This window comes from Ictidomys tridecemlineatus, chromosome 5, assembly GCF_052094955.1.
Source record: "Ictidomys tridecemlineatus isolate mIctTri1 chromosome 5, mIctTri1.hap1, whole genome shotgun sequence".
NCBI classification, from domain to species: Eukaryota; Metazoa; Chordata; class Mammalia; order Rodentia; family Sciuridae; genus Ictidomys; species Ictidomys tridecemlineatus.
Genome location: NC_135481.1, coordinates 100,101,254 through 100,124,833, shown reverse-complemented (window position 1 = coordinate 100,124,833; position 23,580 = coordinate 100,101,254). Strand labels below are relative to the sequence as shown.

General features: G+C 53.8%; 1 protein-coding gene across 4 annotated transcripts in view; it reads right to left on the bottom strand.

Moving 5' to 3' along the window:
• Positions 1 to 2,047: 2,047 nt before the first annotated feature.
• Positions 2,048 to 23,580, bottom strand: part of Adck1 (aarF domain containing kinase 1) — a 117,985-nt gene continuing 96,452 nt past the window's right edge. For all 4 annotated transcript variants that reach the window (XM_078050610.1, XM_078050613.1, XM_078050612.1 and 1 more), the window contains 5 exons: positions 19,274 to 19,390; positions 10,453 to 10,602; positions 8,741 to 8,938; positions 4,002 to 4,195; positions 2,048 to 2,719 (listed from right to left, as the gene is read on the bottom strand). In XM_078050610.1, coding sequence (XP_077906736.1) covers positions 2,548 to 2,719; positions 4,002 to 4,195; positions 8,741 to 8,938; positions 10,453 to 10,602; positions 19,274 to 19,390 — 831 coding nt within the window. In that variant the 3' untranslated portion in view covers positions 2,048 to 2,547. The remainder of the gene's footprint in view (positions 2,720 to 4,001; positions 4,196 to 8,740; positions 8,939 to 10,452; positions 10,603 to 19,273; positions 19,391 to 23,580) is intronic.

The window sequence follows — 23,580 nt, the reverse complement described above, 5'->3', positions numbered from 1 at the left end:
CTGTTGACCAAGAGCAGCAGTGGCACCAGGTCACCGGGTATTCAAGGCCTCTAGACGAGCACAGGGCCCTTCCGCCAGATTCACCAGGCATCGCGCCCCCAGCCCAGGCCTGGGAATCGCCACCCTGGTTCCTTCACCTGGCTGTTAGGACACTGCCAGTCACCAACGCCCCACTCAGACCCTGCTCATGCTTTACCTTCCCAGGCCACTCTCTATTCAGGTATCATTCCTGTCACATTTGCCTCTGCAAAGGGTCATTCCAAATCTCCCAACAGCCCTGCCCCTCAAGATTTGCCTGGGTGCCTCCTGGAGATAGTTTTTTTCTGAGATGCCATTAGAAACATTTTCAGAGCCCGCTAGCTATGGCAGAAGGGCCCCAGACAGACTGCAATGCAGGAACAGGCCACCTCTGATCCTGGGAGTGGATGACAAACGCTCAGGATTGAACCTGGCCACCAAGGCAGTGCCTCAGGCAGGAGGAGCACACGTGTGGCTTTTCAAATGCACAGATTTCAACATCCCTGAAAATTACCAACTGTGCTGAGACTCTCCATGTCTGCACGCTGCTGATGGTGCACCCGCTGTAAGCCAGGATACCTATATGCTAGGCACAGATCTGGAAGGCACAACTCACACCCCCAAGACAGCTTAAGGAGCAAGGATAAGCTTTATCTGTAGAATTAAATATCAAAACTATATGGCTACAGGCAACTAGTAAACCTCTCTGATCCTTGGCTCCCACCACTGAGGGTAATGACGCTCCGTCTGAGAGCTGATGGGACAATTCAATGATGTAATGTATTTTCAGAGCCTGTCATGGCCTTTTGCACGTGGAGAGCACTCAACAGTCTGCTGTTCTACTGTTTTCAAGCTGTCCTGAACCTCCAACTCTCCTTGCCTCTCTGCTCTTCCCAGAGAAATGTGTGGGGTCTGGGCCCACTGGCCACATGAAGATGTTCTAGGTCCCAGTGCAGAGGAAGCCAACCACTAAAACAAAAGAGAAAAGTAAATGCCCATGACCTTGAACAGAAAGGACATTTCTATTTACTTCAGTGGCTATAAAAGATACCACAAAACAGAATATGCAGCACATCTTCGTGATTAATAACAGATCTTACAAATTATTCTCACAGGCCCCTGGGTCCATCCAACTGGTCACTAAGAACAATCAATTCTTTTAGGAAATAAAAGGACTGCAGTCATCTCTGATCACTAGAAAATCTGCTTGTTGTCTTATAAATAAAGGGAATAGAAAAATGAGACTCGGGCTCAGGGATTTTCACCTCTGTGATTGGGTGAAAATCAGAGAGACCCAGATACAATCAGCATCTGTGCACATGGGTGCTCAAGGAGTGGGGATCTGCCAGATCTGAGGTCTTGGGGACCTGGAGACCATGTGGCCACAGGAGTTAGCTCCATCATCTGCTCTTCTGTCCCAAACAGAGGAGCAGATGCTGGAGCTGGGGGGAGGTGCAGGTGACAGGTAGAAACAATTCAAAGGTGCCTGGGAGTTTCGGAGGGGAAGCCCAGCCAGGGACCCAGGGTTCAGGAACAGGACCAGAGTTTTCAGAAGGACTGGGAAGACCAGGTACAAGCACACCCCTGAAGCTGAGGTCACCAAAAGAGAATCAGAGAGTAAGACAGGTGGCCCAGGTCAAGGGAATGAGGTGAGAACCCACAGAAAACAGCCTGAGGCTTCTGCCAAGCTCTGAGCTGCTGCCCTCCTCCAATCAAGGCCTCAGAGACTTGGATGGAAGGAGAAGCCTCCAAGAAGCAGGAAATGGGAAGTGGCCCCAGAGAGGAAAAGGCTTCTTCCAGCTTGGAAGGATCACAAGGGAGGATGCCAAGCAGAAGACTCTCTTGGCACTAGGCGTTGAAGTCCACTACTGGCCAGTGTGGAATAAAAATGCCACCAACCAAACTCTGACTTCATCTCCCAGGTCTTCCTAGAGCTGCTCTAAGTGGTGTGGCAAGGGCCAGGGACACAGCTGAACGGGCATGTGGCCAAGGCAGGGCGGGAACCAGTGAGTCAGGACAGACAACCCTGCAAACTTGAGAGAGATTTACTGAAACACAATACATAAAACACCAACAGGTCACCGTGGCAGCAGTGACACACTCAGATGGCACCTCTGGGGAGTGACATGGCAAGGAGAGGAAGCCTGTTCTCCCTCGGGGTCAGGGACCATGCTCACCTCTGACAAAATCAAACTTCCTACGAGTTAAATGTGCTCTCCGTGCACGTGTGGTCCATCCTGAAAATAGAATGGGTGACCAGAAATGGGGGTGGCGTCCAGCCAGTGGCCACACAGCAGTGGGAAGTAGGCTACTGCATCTTCTCCCTGGGGAAGGACAGAAACCTCGTCCACGGTACCTGAGACAAGTGTGGGCACAGGGATTCCAAAGGTGAAGCATGATGGTGCCACAGGTCATGAGGGAACCCGGAACTCCTGACCACTATGGGGCAGGGAAGGTGGGTGGAGTCAGGGAACGCAGGAAAGACAGGAGTGGAAATCCACCACGAAGGGACAGGAGTTAAGGAGTAGCTCAAAGTGAAACAGGAAAGAGCCAGCAAAGCAGGGCCGAGACCCAGCGGGGCAGCCTCAGCCCCTTCACACGCAGCAGGAGTTCGTGAAGGCTGATCTGCCACAAGTTCAAGGCCTCGCTGAGAGAGATCTGGGTCCTTCTGAAGAACGAACAGGCATTCTTCTTGTTGTGCCTGAGGAAGGGCAAGAAAGGAGAGATAAGCCATCAGGACACCAGCTCAGTACAACTGAGAAAAACAAGAGATGGTGGCTTTGGCCAACGCACCAGCCCCTGCCCCTGGGGACTACTCTTGGTGACCTGATCATGCCACAGGGTCAGAGGACCTCAAACACGCCAAAGCAGTTTTTCAAATAAGTGGGGTAAGGAAAAGCATCTGTTTCACAGGGCGTCAGAGGTCGGAGAGGCTCACTGGATGGAATATTCCAAAACTTCTCTTCCCAAAAGTATAGTAAATATATGCCAACCCAGAATTCCCCAAGCTCAAATATACTGAAAGCTTTTCCAAACTTGCTCAGGACAAGAGTCACTTGAAAACCTGGTCATGTCCAGGGAGGCTGAGGCCGTTACACATTAGCCCAGCTCCATCCCTTCTGTACCAACAAAGGACACAATAAAAATTGGTGTTTATGACGACGACCTATTCAAGACCTGACTTCCCAAGCCCTCAGAGGAAGAATAAATCATGGCCAGCTCTTCCAGTGTGCGGAATATTTTGCTGTGATCTCATTTGATATCTGATAGAAGGTACATGATATATATGTGGTCAAATCTGAGTAGTTTCCCAGAAAGTCCCATTTCCTGCCCAGGAGAGATGGGCTAGGAGTGGACCCCAAGCCAGTGAGAACATTCCACGAGGGCACGTTCCTTCCAAGGTATTCCACCCCACCCCACGGGAGGCCAGAGTCCTTGTGCCTCTGGAATGAGCTCCCTGAGAAAGCACCTTCCCGTCCTCACCAGCACCCCAAAGGCACTGAGACAACTAAAAGGCCTGAAAGTCCAAGACAGCCTGCTGGCCAGCCACCCTGCAGGAAAAAGAGCCACTGGCCTACCTGCTGGGCCAATCACAGAGAGCCAAGTCCCAAGACCAGTTAGAGATTGGGTCACACCAAGGCTTCCTGACCCCAAGCCCAGGGACACCTGCAAAGGGCTGAGACTCCCCAAAACCTTTCAAACTTCAGTGTGGGCAAGAATCATCTAGAAGCTGGATTGGGAAGATGACATCCTAGAATCCACCCTTTCACATATACAAGTGACTCTCCGGGAGACCCAAAGACACGGACCCAGGGCACCTGCCAGTTCACCAGAGCTGTTTTCTAACCTCAGCTCCCCCGGCATGGAGAAGTGGAGATTGGGAAATGCAGATGGCGCCCGTGGACTGTGGGAATAGCAGAGGCAAGCAGGAGCCCTGGGCAGGCTGGGAGCTGAGAGAGGACCAGAACAGGGCCCATACTCACTTGGCTAGCGCCCGGACACAGCACCGTGACATGTTGAGGAAGGAGCTGGCAGAGGCGCGGGTGCCCAGGGTGGCCTCGATGCTGCGCAGCAGGTCATTGGTCTTGAAGATGAGCAGCATCTGGCGTGGCACGTGGTTGAGGAGCTGGCTGATCTGGGGGAGGTAGTTGGCGGCATTGTTGCGGATCTCTAAGTCCTGGGGCAGCAACAGGGAGACAGAAGTGGATGGTCAGAGGGGAAGTGGAGCCCGGGTGGCAAAAGTCTCTGGGCAGTCTGTGACCAGAGGGGCTTCAAGGAAGCTCCAGGCAGAAGCTTCCAGCACAGCCCTCCTGACACCACTAGGAACACTCCTCAAAGAGAAGCCCCACAGCTCCACAGCCTGACCACAGAGACCAGAGGCCCAGCCCAGCCCCTAGACAAGCACTAATGCAGCTCAGGAGCACGGTCGAGTGTGCTCTGCCACCCATTTCAGGGCAGGCCAACAAGAAGCCCTGAAAGTCAAGCCATGTCCCCCGCCAGCCAAGCACAGGTTGACCTAGCCCATAGGTCTGAGCTCCTGACTCCAACCCAGCCCCCAAGTCCTGCCCCATAATCTGCACCCCACCAGATCCACCCACCAGCCGCGTCCCCCTGTGGGTCACTGTGTCCTGCACTGCAGCCAGTCTCATCTCACATTGCCCAGAGTAGGGCCCAGGGCCATCCCACGGCCCTCACCATCAGGTGTTTAAGTTGGGACCCGGCGTCCCTCCTTTCCCTGTCACTGAGCTCTACAAAGGCATAGGTGAGTAACTGCCTACAATCCTGGGCATGACAGCGTGGCTCTGGCCCTTCAGCAGTCTCCAGGAAAATGATGAAGGTGACGATTGTGGTGGGGACCACCATGCCTTGGAAAGGCCAGGAACTCTGAAAATATCACATACATTAATTTATTTAACCCTAATAACAAGTCTATCAGGTTGAGTGTATTATCTCCATTAAAGGCGAGGACACGGGGCTAGGGATGGAGCTCAGGGATGGAGCCCTTGCCTAGCATATGCAAGGTCCTGGATTCCATCCCCTGGCAAAATAAATGGAAAGCAGGCAGGAAGAAACGGAGGCACTGAGAAGTCAAGGGACCTTCCCAGGGTGCAGAGCGGGTAAGTAGTGGGTCAGGATCCCACCAGCAGCCTGACTCCGGAGCCCACGCTCTCCCCGCCTGGCCACGCTCCCTGCCCACCTCACTGTAGGACTACAGGCCTTCAAGCAGTCCTGGATCTCTTTCCACTCAGGGCCCTCACCCCCAAACTGGACATGCTACTACCCTCTGTGTGGGATGGAGGGGGAGAGGCAAGTGACCCAGCTGCATGGAGAGGGTCATCAGAGACAAGGCACAGAGAAGCACTTGGTGCCACTGAGTCCTAACAACGGCCCAGCAGTTCTGCCAGAAGCCCTTTCCCCCACTGCTTTCCGCAGCTGAGACAGAGTCCCGGTGCCTTCAGAAGCCTGACAACACTGCTGATCATCATGTCGCTGAGTTAGCACACTGGGTGGTCTCCACGGCAGCCAGACACCAAGAGGCTGGGCACTGTCATAGCTGCAGGTGGCCCTGCCTGAGTGCTAAGTCCAGACCAAGGCCTGGCTCCCCAATGGGACTACAGCACCACTCACCCAGGGTGCCTCCCAGGGGTAGGTCTCAGAGCAGTAGAGCCTGCCGGCTTGGGCACCCACAGCTTAATGGTGGGTGTCTGGAATAGACCTAGTTGGGTGCCTACCGAGCAGCCATTCCCCCACTGTCCTTTGTTTAAAAAAAAAAAAAAAAAAAACAATTTTGTTCATTTGGGTCCTGCTCTTCTGGGGCTCAGAGCCCTTTGCTTGCCCTGGGGGTGAGGCTCGCTCTCAGCCAAAGCTGGCTCTGAGTACTCACTCCCTCACATGACACAATTCTGGCCAAAGAGACACAGGACAAGTCGGCTGGGGGACTTCTAGGAAAGGGTCTCTTGCCCTTCAGAAATGATACATGAGAGGAAACAGCCCCTGGTTCCTGCCTGTGGCCACCACTGAATAAAGATGTGAAGCTTGGAACTGCCCCGGCCATCTTGGAATCATGGGAGAAATGCCCAGAGAATCAACAGGAACCGAGCCCAGAGCCCCCAGGCTGTTGACGTGCTGAGTTAACTAACCCGGACCTGCCTCTCTCCAGGCTTTTTGTGAGAACAAGTTCCTCATCGTTGTTTAGGCTACATTTTGTTGGGGAAAACATCCTCCCTGATCCAATGCTGGGGGTTCCCTTAATTCTGAATGACAGCAGGTTTCAGAAAGAGCCTGGAGATCTCAGAGGCAAGGTTGGGCTGGTCTGACCCGGCTCAGTTCGCCCTCAGTCTGTCTGGGTTCATGTCCAAATGAGCAGTTAGAGTCAGGGTCTCCAGAACCTACACGAACGCCTGTCTGCTAGATCTAGACTGCAGGGACCTTATAAAAAGATGTGCAAGACAAGGGCCCTCCCTGTAATTAGACAGTGAAGATGGACAGACGGGACTACTCTGCAAGGGACAGTGAGCCACTTGCCCTAGAGTGATTCAAGTATGGATGGGTGACTTTCTATGAAGAGGGTAAGGAAAGGCTGCCTGGAGGTTTGGCTTCTTCAAAGCATTGGCTTTTTAACTGGTCTTCATGAAGTCATAAGAATGTAAGCACAAAATTCCATCTTAGATAATGAATATGCATGTCCTCCATGCATACCTACCATGGGCCACAAGACCTCATTCAGCACTGTGGCTTTAGGTATCATCTACAGGCTAAAGACTCACAAATGGATAGCCCAACAGGACCTCTTCATTGAGCTGTGGTCTTCACTTCCCAGGACATCCCCATCTGCTCGAGAGAATCAGTGCCTAGTCCTGCCCCAAACATGTCCTTTCCAAAGTTTCCCCTGCTTCTAGAAGCAGCAGCTGCTCCCCCCTTAGGACGCTGCAACCTTGATTCTGCTGCTCTCTCTCCTCCACCTCCGCCTCTAGTCTCCATCTTTGTTGCCACCAGCGTGGTCTGACCCCTCACCTCCACCTGGACGCCTGGCCTGACCTCCTAACCAATGGCCCAGGGCTCATCTCACCCCACTTTAGAGACACTTAAAAACAGCAGGTCTGAGCATCTGCTTCTGTTTAAAGCCCGTCCAAGGCTTTGCTTTATGCTGAGAATGAATCTGAACTTCCCTCTGTGGCTTTTAAGGCCCATGGGATGCTCTTCCGGCCAGCACTCCCAATTCTTCCCATCCCACCAGCCTCCTCCCCACACTCTGAACCCTACCAAACTCTCCTACCCCTGGGCCTTAGTGTGCCACAAATGCTTCCTTCAATCTCTTCCTGGTGCTGCTGCCCTTCTTGCCCTCTGTGCCTTAGCTCCAATGTCCTCGTCAAGGTCGTCTCTGAGCACCTCAACTCCCTCTGCAGATATGATCCTGCGTATTTCCTCCATGATGTCCATAACCTGCAATTATTACTCTTACTTGTTTGTTCACTTGTTTACTGTCTGTCTCTCGCAACCAAAGTGGAAATTACACAAAAGGCCCATCTGCCCGAAGGTCACAGTATCCTCAGTGCCGAGCCCAGGATCCAGCAAAAACAAATGCTTGTTGGATGAATGAACTTCAGGAACTGTTGGTAGGCGCCCTACATGCACGATTAGTAAATCAGAATCATCAGTCCTACTGTCCCTGTTTTACAAAAGGAGACTGTCTCTCTTCTGAGATGGACTGTGGGGCCCAGAAGAGCAGGTGGTCATCTTTGCCACCAACTTGCTGGAGAATGATGTCAACTTGGAGGAAAGTGCAGCCAAGAGATGAAGAGATGGACACTTGGAGATGTCATCTGCGACTCTGGATCCAGCCAATTCTAAAGCCACCTACCTACCACAAAGCAGCTTGCAGGGGAGGCCCCTGAGACCCAAAGGGGTGACAAGAACACCCCAGGTCATGACATCAGGAAAAGGAGGTGCCAGAACCTAAGCCCAGGCTTTCCGACATCATGATTGGTACCCTGTCCCCTGCAGTGAGCAGAGGCCTCAGCTGGAGTTCAAATCTGTCCATCACCAAGATACAGGCCAGCACGGATGGGCCTGGAAACTGACAGAAGGGACAGACAGAAGTCAATGCCAGGAGAGAAGGAGAGGCTTCCTTCCCTGGAGAGCTGCCGGGGGTGCAGAAGTGGGCAGGAGCGTGGGGAGAAGGTGTTCCCAGGATCTGTCTCCGAGTCAGAGCCATGCGACCCTGTCTAGGCCCACAGAGAAAGCAGCAACGGATAAAGAACAGAAGAAGCTGTTTCACTAAAGAGTCTGCAGGTCCACAGGGTGAGCAGGGCCACTTGAGTATCACACGGGAAAGCAAAGGGCCCTCCCGACCATGCAGCCTGGAAGGACAAGGACAGCAGAAGAGACTTAGGAAGGAGACAGTCCCTGAGGAGGTCCAGAGTCTCGGGGGAGAAGTTGGAGGAAGCCTAAAAATCTCATGTGAGCCAGTCAAAGCTAAAGCACAAGAGAATGGGTATTGCAGCCACGTGACCTTGTTTCTCCTCCAAGCTGATAAGGCCTGGGGCAGCAGGCAGTGAGATGTCTTCCCCTGACCCTCCTCCATACAGGGACACTGTCTCTTCCCCCTCCTGCTTCTCATCTAGTTCATTCTCCTCCCGACATATACACAAGCTCCCGGGGTCTTCCTCCCCAAGACCCTGGCTTAGAAGGGAAGGAAGGAGGGCCAGGAGGGGTCACCTACCTCGGAGGAAGTGACTGGCGCTTGGCTGATGCCCCTATTGACTGAGTCCCAGGACCGGGCTGTCAGCATGCAGGCAAACAACGGGTAGAGATCCCCGGCCCCCAGGCGCTGGCTGTACTTCTTCACCCCCTCCATGTCCATCCAGATCAGAGACTGCCACAGGTGACAGTAGTCCAGGCGGAACTCCTCCGTGAGCACCTGTGGGGGGACAGTGGTGGTGGGACCTGAGTCTCTTCTCCCTACCAAAGTCCTAACCCCCTGGCTGGTGCTTACCATGGCTCCCCATGAGGCCTGCTTCTCCCCTGAAGTCCGGCCATCCTTGAAGGCCCAAGTTTTTAAAGCTCCTCTAGGTTGACTATCCCTTATCTGAAATGCTTGGGCCGGGAAGTATTTTCAATTTTTGGATGCTTCCAGATTTTGGAATACTTGCATAGACATAGTATCTTGGGGAAGAGATCCACATCCAAACTGAAAATTCCTTTATGTTTCACATGTACTTTATACACATAAGCCTAAAGGCAATTTTAAAAAACATGCTTAGTAATTTTGTGCATGAAACAAAGGTCTCATGGCATGGAATTTTCTACTCAGTGTCATGGCACTTGAAAAGCTTGGAGTTTGAAAGCACTTTGGATTTCACATTAGGCAGGCTCAACCTGTATTTGGCAACACTTGGAATCACTCAGGAGTGGCAGAGATTGCTAATCCCCCACCAAAACCTATCCTCTCCTCTTCTTCTCTGGGACAAGCTAGTTTCCCAACCTCCTTTGAAGCTAGATGTGGTCCTCTGCCTGACTGTTGGGATGCAGCAGAAGCTCTATGTCTCCAGAACTTTCCCATGCGTGTACTCTGAGTCCTCTCCCCTGCTACTGGCAGCGCCCTGCTGACTCTGCTGCTTCCAAAACTGCAATCCAACTTCTCTTGTGTCGGGGCCGTCATTCATTTTGGGACTCCTCGTTGACCAAGGCTAACTTAACATGATGTACCCTACTTCACGAAGCCTTTCAGAGGAAGCCAAGATTCTGGGATGCAGCATCAGGGCCCCGGGGGCCACTGGGATAGAAGACCACTGCAGAAACTCCCCAGGACCATCCCCAAGGAATCAATCCAGGCCTGGAGACCCAGACGGGCAGTGAACTTCCCAAGCGGAAGCCCACGGTTCACCTAGACGCATCCCCTTCCAGGCTTCTTGTTACGGGGAGAACCAAGTCCTCATTGTCTAGGTCACATCTGCCTGGGGAAATGTCCTCTCTGACATGATGCTGGGGGTTCCCTTAATTCTGGGTGAGAGCAGCACTCTCCTGATCTTAGAGAGTAAAGTCTGCACCACCAGCTCCGTCAGCTCCCTTTCCACCACATCTTCCACCCTCCCTGGGGCTGAAGGTGGAGCTAGCTACCCTTCCCCAGAAGCCCTGGCTCCTGCACCTGGCAGTTCACCGCCCAGGCCTGCCGGGGCCTGCAGTCCCCTGGAGATAGAGTCACAGGCACAAGCACCTTTCTATCTACTCCTCACGACCGTCTGCAGAGGAGGTGTGACGGACCTCACAGAGCTCTCAGGACAGTGCATAAAATGACGGTTCCTGGGGGAGGGAGGCCCCCCACCCTGCTACCTTGACTATCCGCTTCCCAGTTCTGTGGCTGATGGGGAATGTCAGCCAGTTCTGGCCCCAGGCAGCAGACGCCCTGGGGCTGGGTGGGAAGGCTTCTCCCACCTGGTAGAGACCGTGGTCCAGCAGGATGACCTCTGCCTTGCCGGTGTCCGGATGCTTCCGCACCAGCACATTGCCCGGGTGGGGATCGCAGTGCACGAAGCCATTGACAAAGATCATCTCACTGTACATCTTGCCCAGGTGGCAGGAGATCTGAAAGGGAAGGGAGGCATGTGGGAGTCCAGTGCCATTCTCACCCATCTCAGGGAGCTCCCCTCTGGTCCCTCAATCTGCTCATTTTAAGAGAGACCCAAAGGACTGGGTAGGCCTGAGTGGAGGTGCGGGAAGTCATGATTTGAGACGGTCTGGTTCTTGCATTTAAGACACAGCCACACTCTGATCCAATCCTTCTTCACTCCTCCACCCATTAGAGCCACCTGGAGCTCAGAAATGCTGCGCACGGTACCGGGATGGTATTGAGCACCAGTGTTTTCTTAAAGTCCCCAAGGTGATTTCCAAGTATGGTCGTGGAGGAGAGGGGCTGCTTCTGCTTTGTCCAGGGCTGTCGTGCTCCACCCCCACATGGCCCGCCACCCTCCTGCTCCCTCATCAGACCCTCTTGCTTCCCTCCCCAAAGCTGAGAAGGGGTGAGAAGCTGGGCTGGGAGAGCTCGCCCACCCACCGTCCCTTTGCCAAAGAACAGGGCTGGGGGCCGAGGATCAGGAACAGATGACTTGGCACCCCATTTGGGGGCTGCCCCGTCGATGCTGGGCCGGTCCCAGACAGACCCAGTGTCCAGGCCTCTCCCCACTGCCCTCCCTCCCCAGCGCCCAGTGCTAATCTGATTTATGATGTCTGCACAGAAGAAATGACACTGGAGAGGCCATTTAAATCATCCTGTCACTGGTGCTCTCCCTGCAGAGGCAGGCTCTTATCTCTACTCCCGTTTTTATTAAAGCTAAAAGCCTCTTTGCAGCTAGGGAACGGTTGCTGAATAGAGTCAGACCTGGGCCCCGAGATGTCTTGTGGACAGGTTTCCAGGGGAGAAAGACTTGCTCTAGCAGAGAGCTGGCACCCCAGGACACCAGCTGCCCTTGGCATTCCACTCAGCCTCAGCTGGACCCCATGGTCATCAACAAACATATCCCAACCAGAGAACAGGAGCGAGGGCTCATGAGTGGGGAGCACAGGAATAGGTTCTTTCCTCAACCTACAAAGTTCTGCACCACCAGGCCCGGCCTCCCTCCACGGTCTCACCTTGCACCACGTCAACACCGCAGTCCCATCCAAGCTTCCTTTCTCCACTGATCCCTGTGCTTTTCTACCCCAGGGCTTTTGCACAAGCTATTACCACTTCCAGAAGCATTCCTGCCACCACCCCATCATCAGGTTCAGGCTTTCTCTTCCTGCCCACCTAGGTCAGCTTTGCCTCCCTGGGGAAACCTTTCCTAACTCCCAGGCTAGAAGAGGTTCTCTTGCCATATACTCCTAGGTTGCTGTGATTTGGTTTCATGGTACTAGCAATTATCTGTGTGATTATTTGATTAATGACCACATAGCCCACCATCCTAAACTCCACGACAGCAGGGAGGGGCTCTGTTTTGTTAAACAGCTTTATTATATGGCGGCATCATTTGCATACCATAAACTGGCTCTGTTATGTACGCACTTGCTTATAACAGCCCCAAACACGTGATTGACTCTAAGGCCCTGTGTTCAAGGTAAGCGAGACCCTCACCTCTTCGTGGCTTTCTGAGATGCTGTGGTTCCCACCTTGAATGCTTATCCTCACCTCATTAATCTCCTCTGAAACCCAATCAATTACAAGGAGCACTACATTAACCGATCAAGAAAAAGATCAAGAAAAATCCGTACTTTAGGAACAATAGCCAACGTCCTTATTCAGAGCCCCAGGGGATGGGGCTAGAATCAGAATGAGACAGGGGAGTTCACTCGGCCTGGGCCACAGCTGACAAGAGCAGAGCCAGGACTCAATCCCACCGCCTTCTAGAAAGCCCACACCTGCTGTGTGGCCCACACCTACTTCTGCACTTCTCAACTGAGTTCTGGGATCTTCAACAAGTTGCTGATATGCTCAGCTTCAGTAAAATGGAAATAGCAATAGTGCTATCTGGAGGCAAAGGATGTGTCACAGTGCCTGTGACCTAGCAACCTTTCCCAGTTGCCTCTGTGATTGCTGCTACTGGTGCCTCAGAGCACTCCTGGAGGCAAGTGGACCTGGTTTCATGACACCTTTGATCAAGACCCTGCCCTATTGCCACGCCAGCTCTCCGGCTGGCCTTTTCCTTGGGACCAAGGGACACCCTAGGACCTGGTGTCCATTCACACCAGCAGAACTCTGCCTCAGGTCAGGTTCCCAGACAGGCTGAGATGCCAGGGGTCCCAGGGCCACCATTCTCTGTTTCCCAGGAGAAGGACCTCAGTCAGCACGTCCCCATCTCTGTGCCACCAAGAACCCCTATTGTTGGGCTGCTTGGAGCTTCTGCCGCCGGGCTTCCAGAAGCCACACTGTATCTGCCAAACCGATTGCATTTATTAAGTAATCATTCATTTTTATTTGTCAAGGACGCATAGAAAGGTCCAATCGGGGCTCCTGATCGGTCCAAGATAAGCAGCGCCACCAGACTGAGCTGACGGAATTTCAGCCAAAAAGCAGAGAAATGACATTTCATTTAGTCTGGGCAGACCTGTCACTAGGAGATGTATGATATCCCTTAAGCCTTCTAAAATATTGCTAATCGCTCTGGGCCCCTTATTACTACACTGAAAGATGGCCCCTGGGGCTGTGGGGAGGGGGGGCTGTCCACGAGGACTGGGCCACCACGGCTGCTGGATAAGGGGGCACTGCCATTGCACTGCCTGAGACACACAAGCGCAGCCCCCAGAGCGGCCCTGCCCATATCAATACACCCATACAGCTGCCTCCTTGGTGTATGGGAAGCCCTATGCGGGTCCACTAGTGGTAGTCATTTTAACCAGATGTCACCAAGGACAGACAGATATGAAAGGCAGAAAGGGGCAGGGACTAGCCTAAGCCAACAGCTGGTCCCTGGAGCCATCTTGGTTCTGCCACTTGGGGCGTGGGTGGCCTGGAGCAGGAGTCACCTCCCTTCTCAGTCTGGGTCTAAGTTCTCTTAGCAGTCCAGTGGGACTTAGGCCATCTGCTCTACTTCCTTAAAGAGTGACCTTGAGATTCAAGGTCAAATGTGGCTGGGCAGGGGGTGTTTTTAGTGCTGTAGCTTCTTATTTTAAACTTGGAAAAAATACCCAGTATCACGGTCAAAGGGTAACTGTGAAGTTAAAAACACAGCTCAGACAAACAGACAATGAACATGCATCAAAGATTGGAAGAGTCATTAATAAGGGAGCATGAGAGATGGTACAGTCAGTTCAAAAAGAATTTTGAGGAAGCGGGTAACTAAGGGGATTTCAACAGGAGCAAGAGATTAAGATTCCGGGTGAAATACAAACTGGTTATTGTCCTATGGGGCATTAAAAAACCAAGCTTTGGGGTTATCTTTTCTACTGGGCAGCACCCTCCGACTCCCAGAGGCACTGAGGGCCCCAGGGGAAGCCTGAAGCCCTTCCTGGACAGCTCCCTCCCTCCCACCGCTCCCATGGACTTCAGCCAAGGCTCTGCCTAAGCACAGATGATGGAGTCCCTAACAAGGCCTTGGCCCCAGGACGGCGGCCCCTAAGGACAGAGAGCAACACCCTTCCAGCACGGTGGCAGGTCTCAGGATGTGGACCAAGCCAGCACTCCAGCCCTGTCCCCGGGAAACCGATGAAAAGAAACAAAAAAGAGGAAGAGGCGAGGTGACTTATGCTGTCTGCATGTAGGAACACACCACCGTGACCTCACAGGTGTGATCGCAAGGCACCCAAGGAAAAAATCAGAAGGAACTGGACCAAGGAGGGAGGGGAGGGGAGGAAGGAGGGGCAGGGGAGGTATCAGGGAATGAGTTGGAACAAACAAGGTTATGTGTGTATGTCACAATGAACCCACTGTTGTGTATAATTATGACACTTAATGAAAACACTAAAAATTTAAAAAAAAAAAAAAGCCGAATGTAGCGGTGCACACCTGAAATTCCAGCGGCTTGGGAGGCTGAGGCAGGAGGATCAGAACTCACGGCAACTCCGTGAGACCCTGTCTCTAATAAAATATTTTTAAAAAGGTCTGGGATGAGGCTCAGCAGTTTCAATTCCCAGTACTAAAAAAAAAAGAAAGAAAGAAAGAAATCACCTGGTCACTTTCTCAACAGTTTGTGATGCTGGGATCCAGACCCTGGTGACTGGATGCCACAGAACAGGTGCTCCATGGTCAGGCTATCTTGCCTCTCCACTCAGTCCCGAAGATTGCTGAAGGTCCTCCCCCCAGCTGTCCAGTAAAGGTAAATCATGAGGAGAAAAGAATCTTCCTGGGCAATCCTGGACAGGTGGCAACTAAAACCACACCGTACAGCGCCACGTAGGAAAAAAGTCACCAGGAAGTCTTTCAATTGTTCCTTGCAAAAAGGCTGCTACTCACAAGTGATTTCAGTAATTATGCAACGCCTTTACGCTCTCACAGTGGGGAAGTAGGGGAAACCGGGACTCTAAAAAAAGGCTGAGTAAAGAATTAATTTAGTAAATAATATTTAAATCAAGGAGTTATTTTTGGATTTTCCTCAAAACTTGAATTGGCTTAAAGTACTTTAATTATTTTATAATTGCATGAATTAATTTATTCCCACCCCCAAGGGAAAGTCTATTTATGTTCCTGGGGGGCGTCTCAGAAGCAAGGCCAAGATCTCGGAGAGAAGCCGCAGGTTGGTGCTGCAGGGTGTGGGCAATCACACAAGCCGCCCAGTGTCAAGGGTAACGGGGTTCATCACTCAGACTTTCCCTGCCCGTCCCCCAGTTCTGCCCAGGCCTCCGGCCACAGACCAGATCATGGAAAAGCTCCAAACACAAAGGTGCTGGAAGCCACCTGGCCACAAGTGGTGTTGGAGACGTCATGAGGAGGGAGGCAGAGGTGCCAGGCTAGTCACAGCCACTGAGGAAGTGGCTCGGACTGTGGCACTTCTAGGCACCTTTGCAAAAATTCCTCTGGGTGAGGCCTTTCTCTGGAGAGTCAGGGCATGGGCAGCTGCCACAGGCCAAGAAAGCCTGCTTGGGTCTCCAGCCAGAGACACTCAGGTCACCCAGACAGCAGGAAGTGGTCACGGCTACTGGACACCACAGGAGAAGGGACGGAAAGCTGCGGGCACCTGGCCTCTCCCGCCTTGGACAACCCTCATTCCAAAGAAAGAGCTTCACATCCACCTGGCCTGGCTCAATCGGAAAAATGGAGAAGGGGCTCTTCCCTACCTGTTGCCCCGACTCTTTGGTAGACACTGTGCTAGGAGCACCACGGAGGGTTGAAATGCCAACCCCTTTCCCAGGGCTCCCAGCATGGACACAGGGCTCGGCCACACACCGAGAGCCTGGCGCTTCAGCCATCAGACAACCCTCTGGGTCCCTCTCTAAATCCCACCTGCAAAAGGGTAGTTTCCCCAAGGGGACACGGCTAGCAGGTGGCAGAGTGCAGGAAGGTCGACTCCAGGTGTCAGTGACCTCTCCTGACCCCTCTGCTGGGAAGAGATAAAACTTCAGGAGTCCACCTTGAGCACCCGGGCCCCTCTAGTTCCATACACTTCCAAGAAGTGATGGGGAGAGGGTGACAGAAGGTGTCGCCTTTCTAGTGACGTCAGCAGACAGGGTCAGTAGACAGGGTGTTCGTGCATCTGCAGGTACCAGAGGGCCAGGAAGGCCCAGCAGCTGGGAGTGAGCTGAGCTGGAACATCCTCCCATTCACTGTGGGGATCAGAGGCAGGAACCCTGGCGTGGCTTTTGGAGGGGGCACCAGAGGCCTCATGCTCCACTCCAGGTCCACATACCTGCAGATTCCAGAGGCTGGTGAACAGGGAAGGAGCAAAGGAGATTCTAGAGGAGGACTTGCCTCTGTGAACGGGACCCTCATGCATTGTGAATTACAGATGACTTTCGAAATAGAGCCTCACAGCTTGCAAAGTTCACACAGCAGTGTCAAGAAGTGTTGTTATCCCTTCAGCTGTGAAGATGAGCAGGCTCAGACTACAAGTGAGCCACCCCAGGGCACCTGGCCGAGGGATGGCTGAGCCAGACGCAACACCGGATGTCCTGACTCTGAAACCCTCTCTGCTTCCTACCCAGCACCTCTGTGAAGCCCCCCTGCTCTGCCACACTCTGTCTACACTTCTATTATAGCACCGATGGGCAGCTGCACATAGTAGGTGCTCAATAAGACATGCACCGAAACCTTCACTGCTCCAAGAGGGACATGGAATGGACTTTAAAACTATGGGAGGGGGCTGGGGTGGTGGCTCAGCGGTAGAGCGCTTGTCTGGCATGTGTGAGGCCCTGGGTTCGATCCTCAGCAGCACACGTAAGTAAATAAATAAAACAAAGGTCCATCGAACTAAGAAAAAGAAAGAAAGAAAAAAACTGTGGGAAGGAAGCAGCAGCAGAGCTTCTGGTTACACGTGGCGGAGGGAACCCAAGCCATTACTCCAGGCCCTCGCCAACCCCTCTAAGATGACTAAAGGAAAATGAGGGTGAAATCCCATTCCCACACAAAAAGTGGAAGGACCAGGAAGAGCCAAAGAGATGAGATGAGCCAAGCTGCGTTGGCCTCAGGGGTGGCCAGCCACCTCGGGAGGACTCAGCAAGCCAGAAGGCATGGCCCCCCAAGCTGGCCACGGGGCGCTCCACGTTCACCACCTCGGAGCCCCGGGGAGGCTCAGGTGCCCCCAGCAATTCTGAACATGGGGCTTTGGGGTTCTGGAGAAGGATTAGTTAAACGACTAAACATCTCAGCTCAGTCCCCAGGTCCCCTTCCATCCCTGACAGAGGGGAACAGACAGCCGCTCAGGGGCACCCAACACACAGGAGTGCCATCCTGAGAACAGGGGACCGAGTCCGAGACCATGGTGACAGCAAGGAGCCCTGGACCTCCTTCCCAGCCAGCTCCCAAACCCTAGGGACAGCCCCCTCCTGCCAGCGTCTGCCCACCGGCCCATCCTCTGTCCCTGCCGCCCCTCTGTTCCTGGCTCTGTCACCTTTCTCTTGGCTAATTTCATGCCAATTAAATTGGGCCTCGGCCCAGGCGGGGTCTTAAACACACATTCACTGAAATCCAATTAACCTTCGATAAAGGTTCCGCAATCAATAGTCCTTCTGGGGCTGGAGGAGGCTCCATCCAGCCTGCAAAACGGGATCCGCACGCCCTTTACTTTTAATGAGATCAATGACAGTGGCTGTCGCCAGCTCTCTAAGTGACTGGCAAATATGATCACCGGGTCCGGCCCTCCGTAGTATCTGCTTCTGGGCAGAGACACAAACAAATGAGGGCCATGCAGGCTGCTGGCTCCCAGGGCCCTGCTCCCCAGCAGGTGAGTACCCCGGGTGGGCCGTCTCCCGCCTGGAGGTAGGAAGCAGAGCTTGGGGCGGGAGCCTCTGGCTTCCTGCCAGGTGGGGTCCTGAGCTGCAGTGAGGGTCTGAACCACACAGAGGGTCTGTTAAATGCAGATCGTGCCCCGTTTTGCCACCTGCCCAGCAGGTCCTGATTCACAAGGCTGGGGAGGTGACCAGAAGTCAGCATGGCTAAGTAAGCTCTCAGGTGATTCTGAAATAGATGGCTCCTGAACCCCTGTCAGCACCCCCAGAGCTGAAGAATCCCTGTTGGGTAAAATGTTCAAGTGGAAGGGACACTTGGTTGGAATCCAGCTAGTCAAACCCCCTCAGTAAGAAAACTGATGACCCCAGCCACTCAGGAGGCAGGAGGATCATGAGTTCAAGACCAGCCTAGTAACACAGTGAGAACCCCTATTAAAACAGAAAGGAAAGGACAGCGATCCCTGAGGACCACAGAGGACAGGTGATTTGCCCACATCCACACAGCCAGCCACTGGTAGGGATGGAGCTTGAACCTAAGTCTTTGGCCTCCCAACCTGGTGCGTCCCTGAGTCCATCGGGACCGGCTAGTCAGCCCAGGGTTCAGGTCCTCACAGGTGCTGACTGCAGCGGGGCTGACTCAACCAGTGGGTGCAGGCTCTGGGGCCATCGAGAGGGGTCCCTTCCAGAGACACCTTCCAGCACAGGCACCAGTTTACAGCAGCCAGGACGCCACGACCCCAGGATCTGGAGTAGGATTTTTGCACCCTGCCACTTCTATCTGTCCCCTGCACTTCCTTCCCCAGGAACACAGCCAGGGCGTCCTCTGGAGGGTGGTCACCCCAGGACTGGCATCCACCAGCAGCCTGCTGGGGACTGGGTCTGGTCCCCTCTGAACCCCCATACCAGCACCTGCAGGAACTAGGAAGAGGATGAATGCTGTTGAAAGAGCATGGCCCCCTCCCGTAGAGGGACCCCAGGTGACCAGGAAACAGAAAACGGGGTACAGGCCCTGCCCACTATCTGGCTGTCCCTGAGATCAAGGCACAGAGTGGGGACTCAGGGCCACCATTCCCCTGGCTCTGGAAAGCATTTGCAGTTGGTGGCTGCCACCTCTCTGCTGCCTCAGGCCTGAAGTCCTCAGCAGGAGGTGGGGAGGCAGAAGGGACAAGATTGTCATCAGGCCCCACAGAGGCAGGAGGGCCACGTCCCATTGATTTTACTCCATTATTTTTGGCTGTGCGGGGCTAAATGGTGAGAAAGATGGACAACAGCTGCAGCAGGCCCAGCACATCCCCATGTCCCACCAGCAAAGTGGCTTGGGCCGATGGCCTGGGAGAGCCTCCTGCCAGATGGAACTTCCCAGACTCGCCAGGCCACCCCGCCAAGCCCCGCCCCTGGACCTCACCTCATTGACGTCGATCCGGTTCCGCTCCATGTACTCCCGGTCGTTGACCTGCCCGCCCTCCACGAACTCCATCAGGAGGACCCGCTTGGTGGACAGCTCCCAGAAGATCCGGGGGACCTGGAACAGGAAAGGGAAGGCCAGGGCGTCAGGGGAGGCTGGGAGTCGCGCAGAGGACACAGGGACAGAGCGAGATGCTACTTCCCAGGCAGAAGAGCAGAATCTAGGAGAGGAGGCGGGTGGCCCTGGTCCTCAGGCGGGCAGAGACCCCTCCTGTTTGGGGGCCTCAGAATAGCTGGCTTTCCTCAGTGTCCTCCAGTTAAAAGCCAAAACCAAAATTTTGACTTCAGAGAGAAATACAGGAAATGCTCACAGCGGCACGTCAATGTTAAAGGCTGAGGCAGGAGGATCACGAGTTCACAGCCAGCCTCGGCAAGAGAGAGGCACCAAGCAACTCAGTGAGACTCTGTCTCTAAATAAAATATAAAATAGTGCTAGGGGTGTGGCTCAGTAGTCAAGTGTCCCTGAGTTCAATCCTTAGTACTCCCCCCAAAAAATATTTCCCCCTCCCCAGCACCCTGCCAGGCCCAGCTCAGGTCCCCCTCATGATCCTAGCTTATCTCAGCCTTTTCACCAGGTAAATTAATGTGCTACTTGTATTGAAAGAATGAATGAACTTATACCCGGTGATATATGTTGTTCCATGTGCCAGTTTCCTACAGAGCCCTGTGGCAGACAATGGTGGGCCTGAACCCATCACCTATTTCCAACCTTCCTCTTCCCAGAGATGAAAACTCAACACTCACCCTTCCTGCCTCATAATAGGTCTGGTCATGTGACACCGTTCTGGCATATCACACCAACTGGAAGTTGGCTTGGGAATTTGGGGAATGTTTTTATTTTCTTAATTTTTTTTTGGCCCAGAAAAAAAAAAAAGGGATGCTTGTATGACATTACTCATCCCCTTCTTTGCCTGCTCTGAAAGTAAGTGCGATTCCTGGAGCTGCAGGAGAAAAATAAAATGAAATAAAAAATCCAAGAAAATCTGAGATGCCAGCCCTGACACTGACACAATACTAAAACAATATGAGCAGGCAATGGCGGCACGCCTTCTTGATATGGGAGGAAAACATATTTCTTTTGTTGAAGACACTGCTAATGGTGCCTTTAGCTCTCTGAGAGCGTATCTCCACCCCTTTCTGACTCTGAGAACACTTAAAAGCCCAAAGGGGAACAGATTTCCCCGGGAGTAGGCAAGAGGCCACCATGCACCGAGGGCTTCCACAGTGTCAAGAGTGGGTGACCCCATCAGTACCACCCGGGCCAGGGAGATTCCTAACTGCTATGCTGCCCCACGGTTTTGGTGGCCTTGCTCCCCCTGACCACTAAAAACAACCAGGGCAGCTAATTCAAAGGGTTCGGAGAATAAGAGCCACCCAAGCTCATGGAGCAGAAGAGAGTGGCCCTCCACCTCCGACCTACTTCCTGTCCCTGAGCTGCTGATCTCTGCCGGGTCTCTGACCGTCTCCTGTCTCCCTTGCTGGCAAGGTGCCGGCCGTCCATCTCGGTGATGGGCACACACAGTGCAGCTGGTCGGAACCACGGCTCCCACCGAAATCGAGGTGCCATCTTGAGCTCCGCCACTTCCCTGTGGGTTTTGCCGTTTGGGAACCCTGGGTCAGCAGGGCAGTGTGTGCCTCTCCTCTACTTGGAGCTTAACATTTAGACTTAGCATTTCTCAAAAAGTGACTTAAAAATGAGTAGCGTTTGCTGTGGTTTTGTTTGTGGCTTCCATATGACAGGGCCATTCCTCCAGGATACGTTTCTCCCCACTGTCTGGAGACCTAAGCTTGGCCAGTGGGCCCTGGGGCTCTGGGGACAGGAGACCCCAGAAGGGCCTCCCGGGGCAACCTGAAGGGCTGCCCGGAGATGACCGCAGTGGAAAGAGCAGCAGGCGGCAGGTCCCCTGGGTTTGTCAATCCAAGGCGTGGGCGTGCTGAAGTTTCCCCTCCTACTCCTCATTCCCTCCACATGACCTGTCCAGGCTGACAGAGGACGAGCCCCTGGCTTCGTCTGCTCACATCTAAAATCTGGAATATCGAACCTGGGAGAAGAAGGGGTTTCACCAGGAGGTCCAGGAGCTCCACTGATGGACATAAGATAAAAACGCCTCCAAAATGCCAAACTGCTCCCAGCCAGCTAGGAAGAGGACTTGTCCCAGAATCTCCATGTGGGCAGAAGGGCCTGCGGTCACTACGCCTGACAGCCAGATCTCACCAGTCCCTGCCTCGGCCTCTTCCATCAAAGTGGGTGATCAGAGCTTCCGGGACCCTGGGGCCAAGGACTCTCTCCCAGCCACAGAGCAGGAGCCCCACCTGTGGGCTCCACCAGAGGCCAATCCTGACCCCAAGAAAAGAGCAGGTTATGGAAATTTCTACCCCAGACCCTGGGCGGGCCTCAGCCCCACCCTCTGGCCTGACCTTGTGCTCCTACCCTGTTCCCATGCTTTGGCTCCTCTGGACCAGCACCTGTCACCAGGATCACGGTTTCCCATAACCAGAGCCGGTGAGCAGAGTGCAGACCCGGATCCAGACGGCTGGGCTGAGCCCCGCTCTGCCTCCTGCAAGCTGCGAGACTCGGGGTGTGTTTTATCGCTTCTCCGGGTGCCAGCCTTCCCACCAGCAAAACGGCAGTGTCAGTTCCAGCAGAAGCAACACCCCCACTCCCTATTCAGCCAAGCAGAGCACTGGTGCTCAACGTGGGACCAGCCACAGAGCAACCTCAGGACAAATGTCAGCTGCCCCATGACACCACACAGCAGTTCACTCGGGCTCTCATTCATACCAGGGCTGAGTCAATGCCACAGGAAGTTCCCGGTCATTCAGATCTTTCCCACAAAGTGTCCCCAAGGCAGAACAAAAGAGTGGCCTGACATGCCGGCTCACGGCCAGGCTGCCTCCATTTAAAGACTGCTTCTGCCTCTGCTGGCAGCTGTGCAACCTTGGGCAAATGATTCCACTCTCTGGGCCTCAGTTTCCCCAGGGATGATATAGGGTTAGGAATGGCGCCTCCTCTGTGAAAGTGTCTACCGTGGCACATGCCTGTAAAAAATGCTAAGTGTCCCACCTTACACATCAGGAGTTGTTCATCTATGGGTCTAGGAAACCATCATGCTCCTCCAAAAGTATGCACACCCTCTCAGAGTTCACCAGCCTCTGGAGAGTCCCAGGGTCCTTAAGGTGAGAAATCATGGAGTGGCCCTGCCATCAGTCGGCAATGTCCCCTCCCCACCTCTGCACATGCAGACACGCCCTTCCTGTCCCTTCCCAAGCCCTGCAGTTAGAAGGCTTTCCCCTTCCTGCCTGGTCCCCAGTGGTCACTTAGTCCAGTCACAAACCTCACTGCTTGCCCCGCCCACTTTCTGCAGCACACACCCTCTCACTCCAGACCCACCAGGCCCTGACCTTGACCCTTAGGCCTGGCTGCCCCTCCCCTTCTCCCCTTCCTCCAGTCCCCCTGACACCAGATCTGCATTCAGGACCCATCTGAGGCTCCCAGATTCCTAGCAGGGGCTGAGGTCATTAAGCCCTGCAGAAGCTCCGGAAGACGCCCCCCCACGCCGAGAGGTAGGCTCTTTGCGGAGGCTTAATTACGCACAGATGTGGTGACGGGGTGCCAGCGAGCAGAGGCAATCCATCTCCAGCTTTAAGAGCCGAGCTGGCTTCGCAGCACAAAATCCACTTCCCACTTGTGATGTGTTTAGGCAGAATTGATGACTCTGAGAGCCTTCGGTCCGCCACGGTCTCAGGAATGGTGTGCGAGTTCTGGCAGCGGCAGGTCACGTCGGTGCATTAATTATTTCCCGGTTTGGCATCCTCGTTTCAAAAATTTGTGTTATTACTATCTGTACAAGTCTTGGTCTAGCAGTTGCGAGTGGGCCCCAGCCAGGGGACGATTTTCCTGTTTCCATGGAAACGGTGGAGGAGATGGTTGTTTGTCTGGCTCAGAGTTCTGGCTCTGAGGGGCACCCCTGCCGGGGGGAATGGCAACACAGAACCCCGAGATGAGCACCAGACATGGAATCCAAAAATCCAGGTGGTAGCTCAAGCTCCTCTACTCGAGGGCTGTCATGGGTGAGATGGGACAGTGGCTGGTGGAAGGATTCACCGTCAGGACCCGCAACAGTGCCTGATGATGGTCATTCCATCAGTATCACCCCGCCACACACACCCCCACCCCCCACCCTGGTCTGGTGAGCACTTCCAGACGTCCTCTGAGCTCTTGATCCTGGGTGGACTTAGTACTTCCTC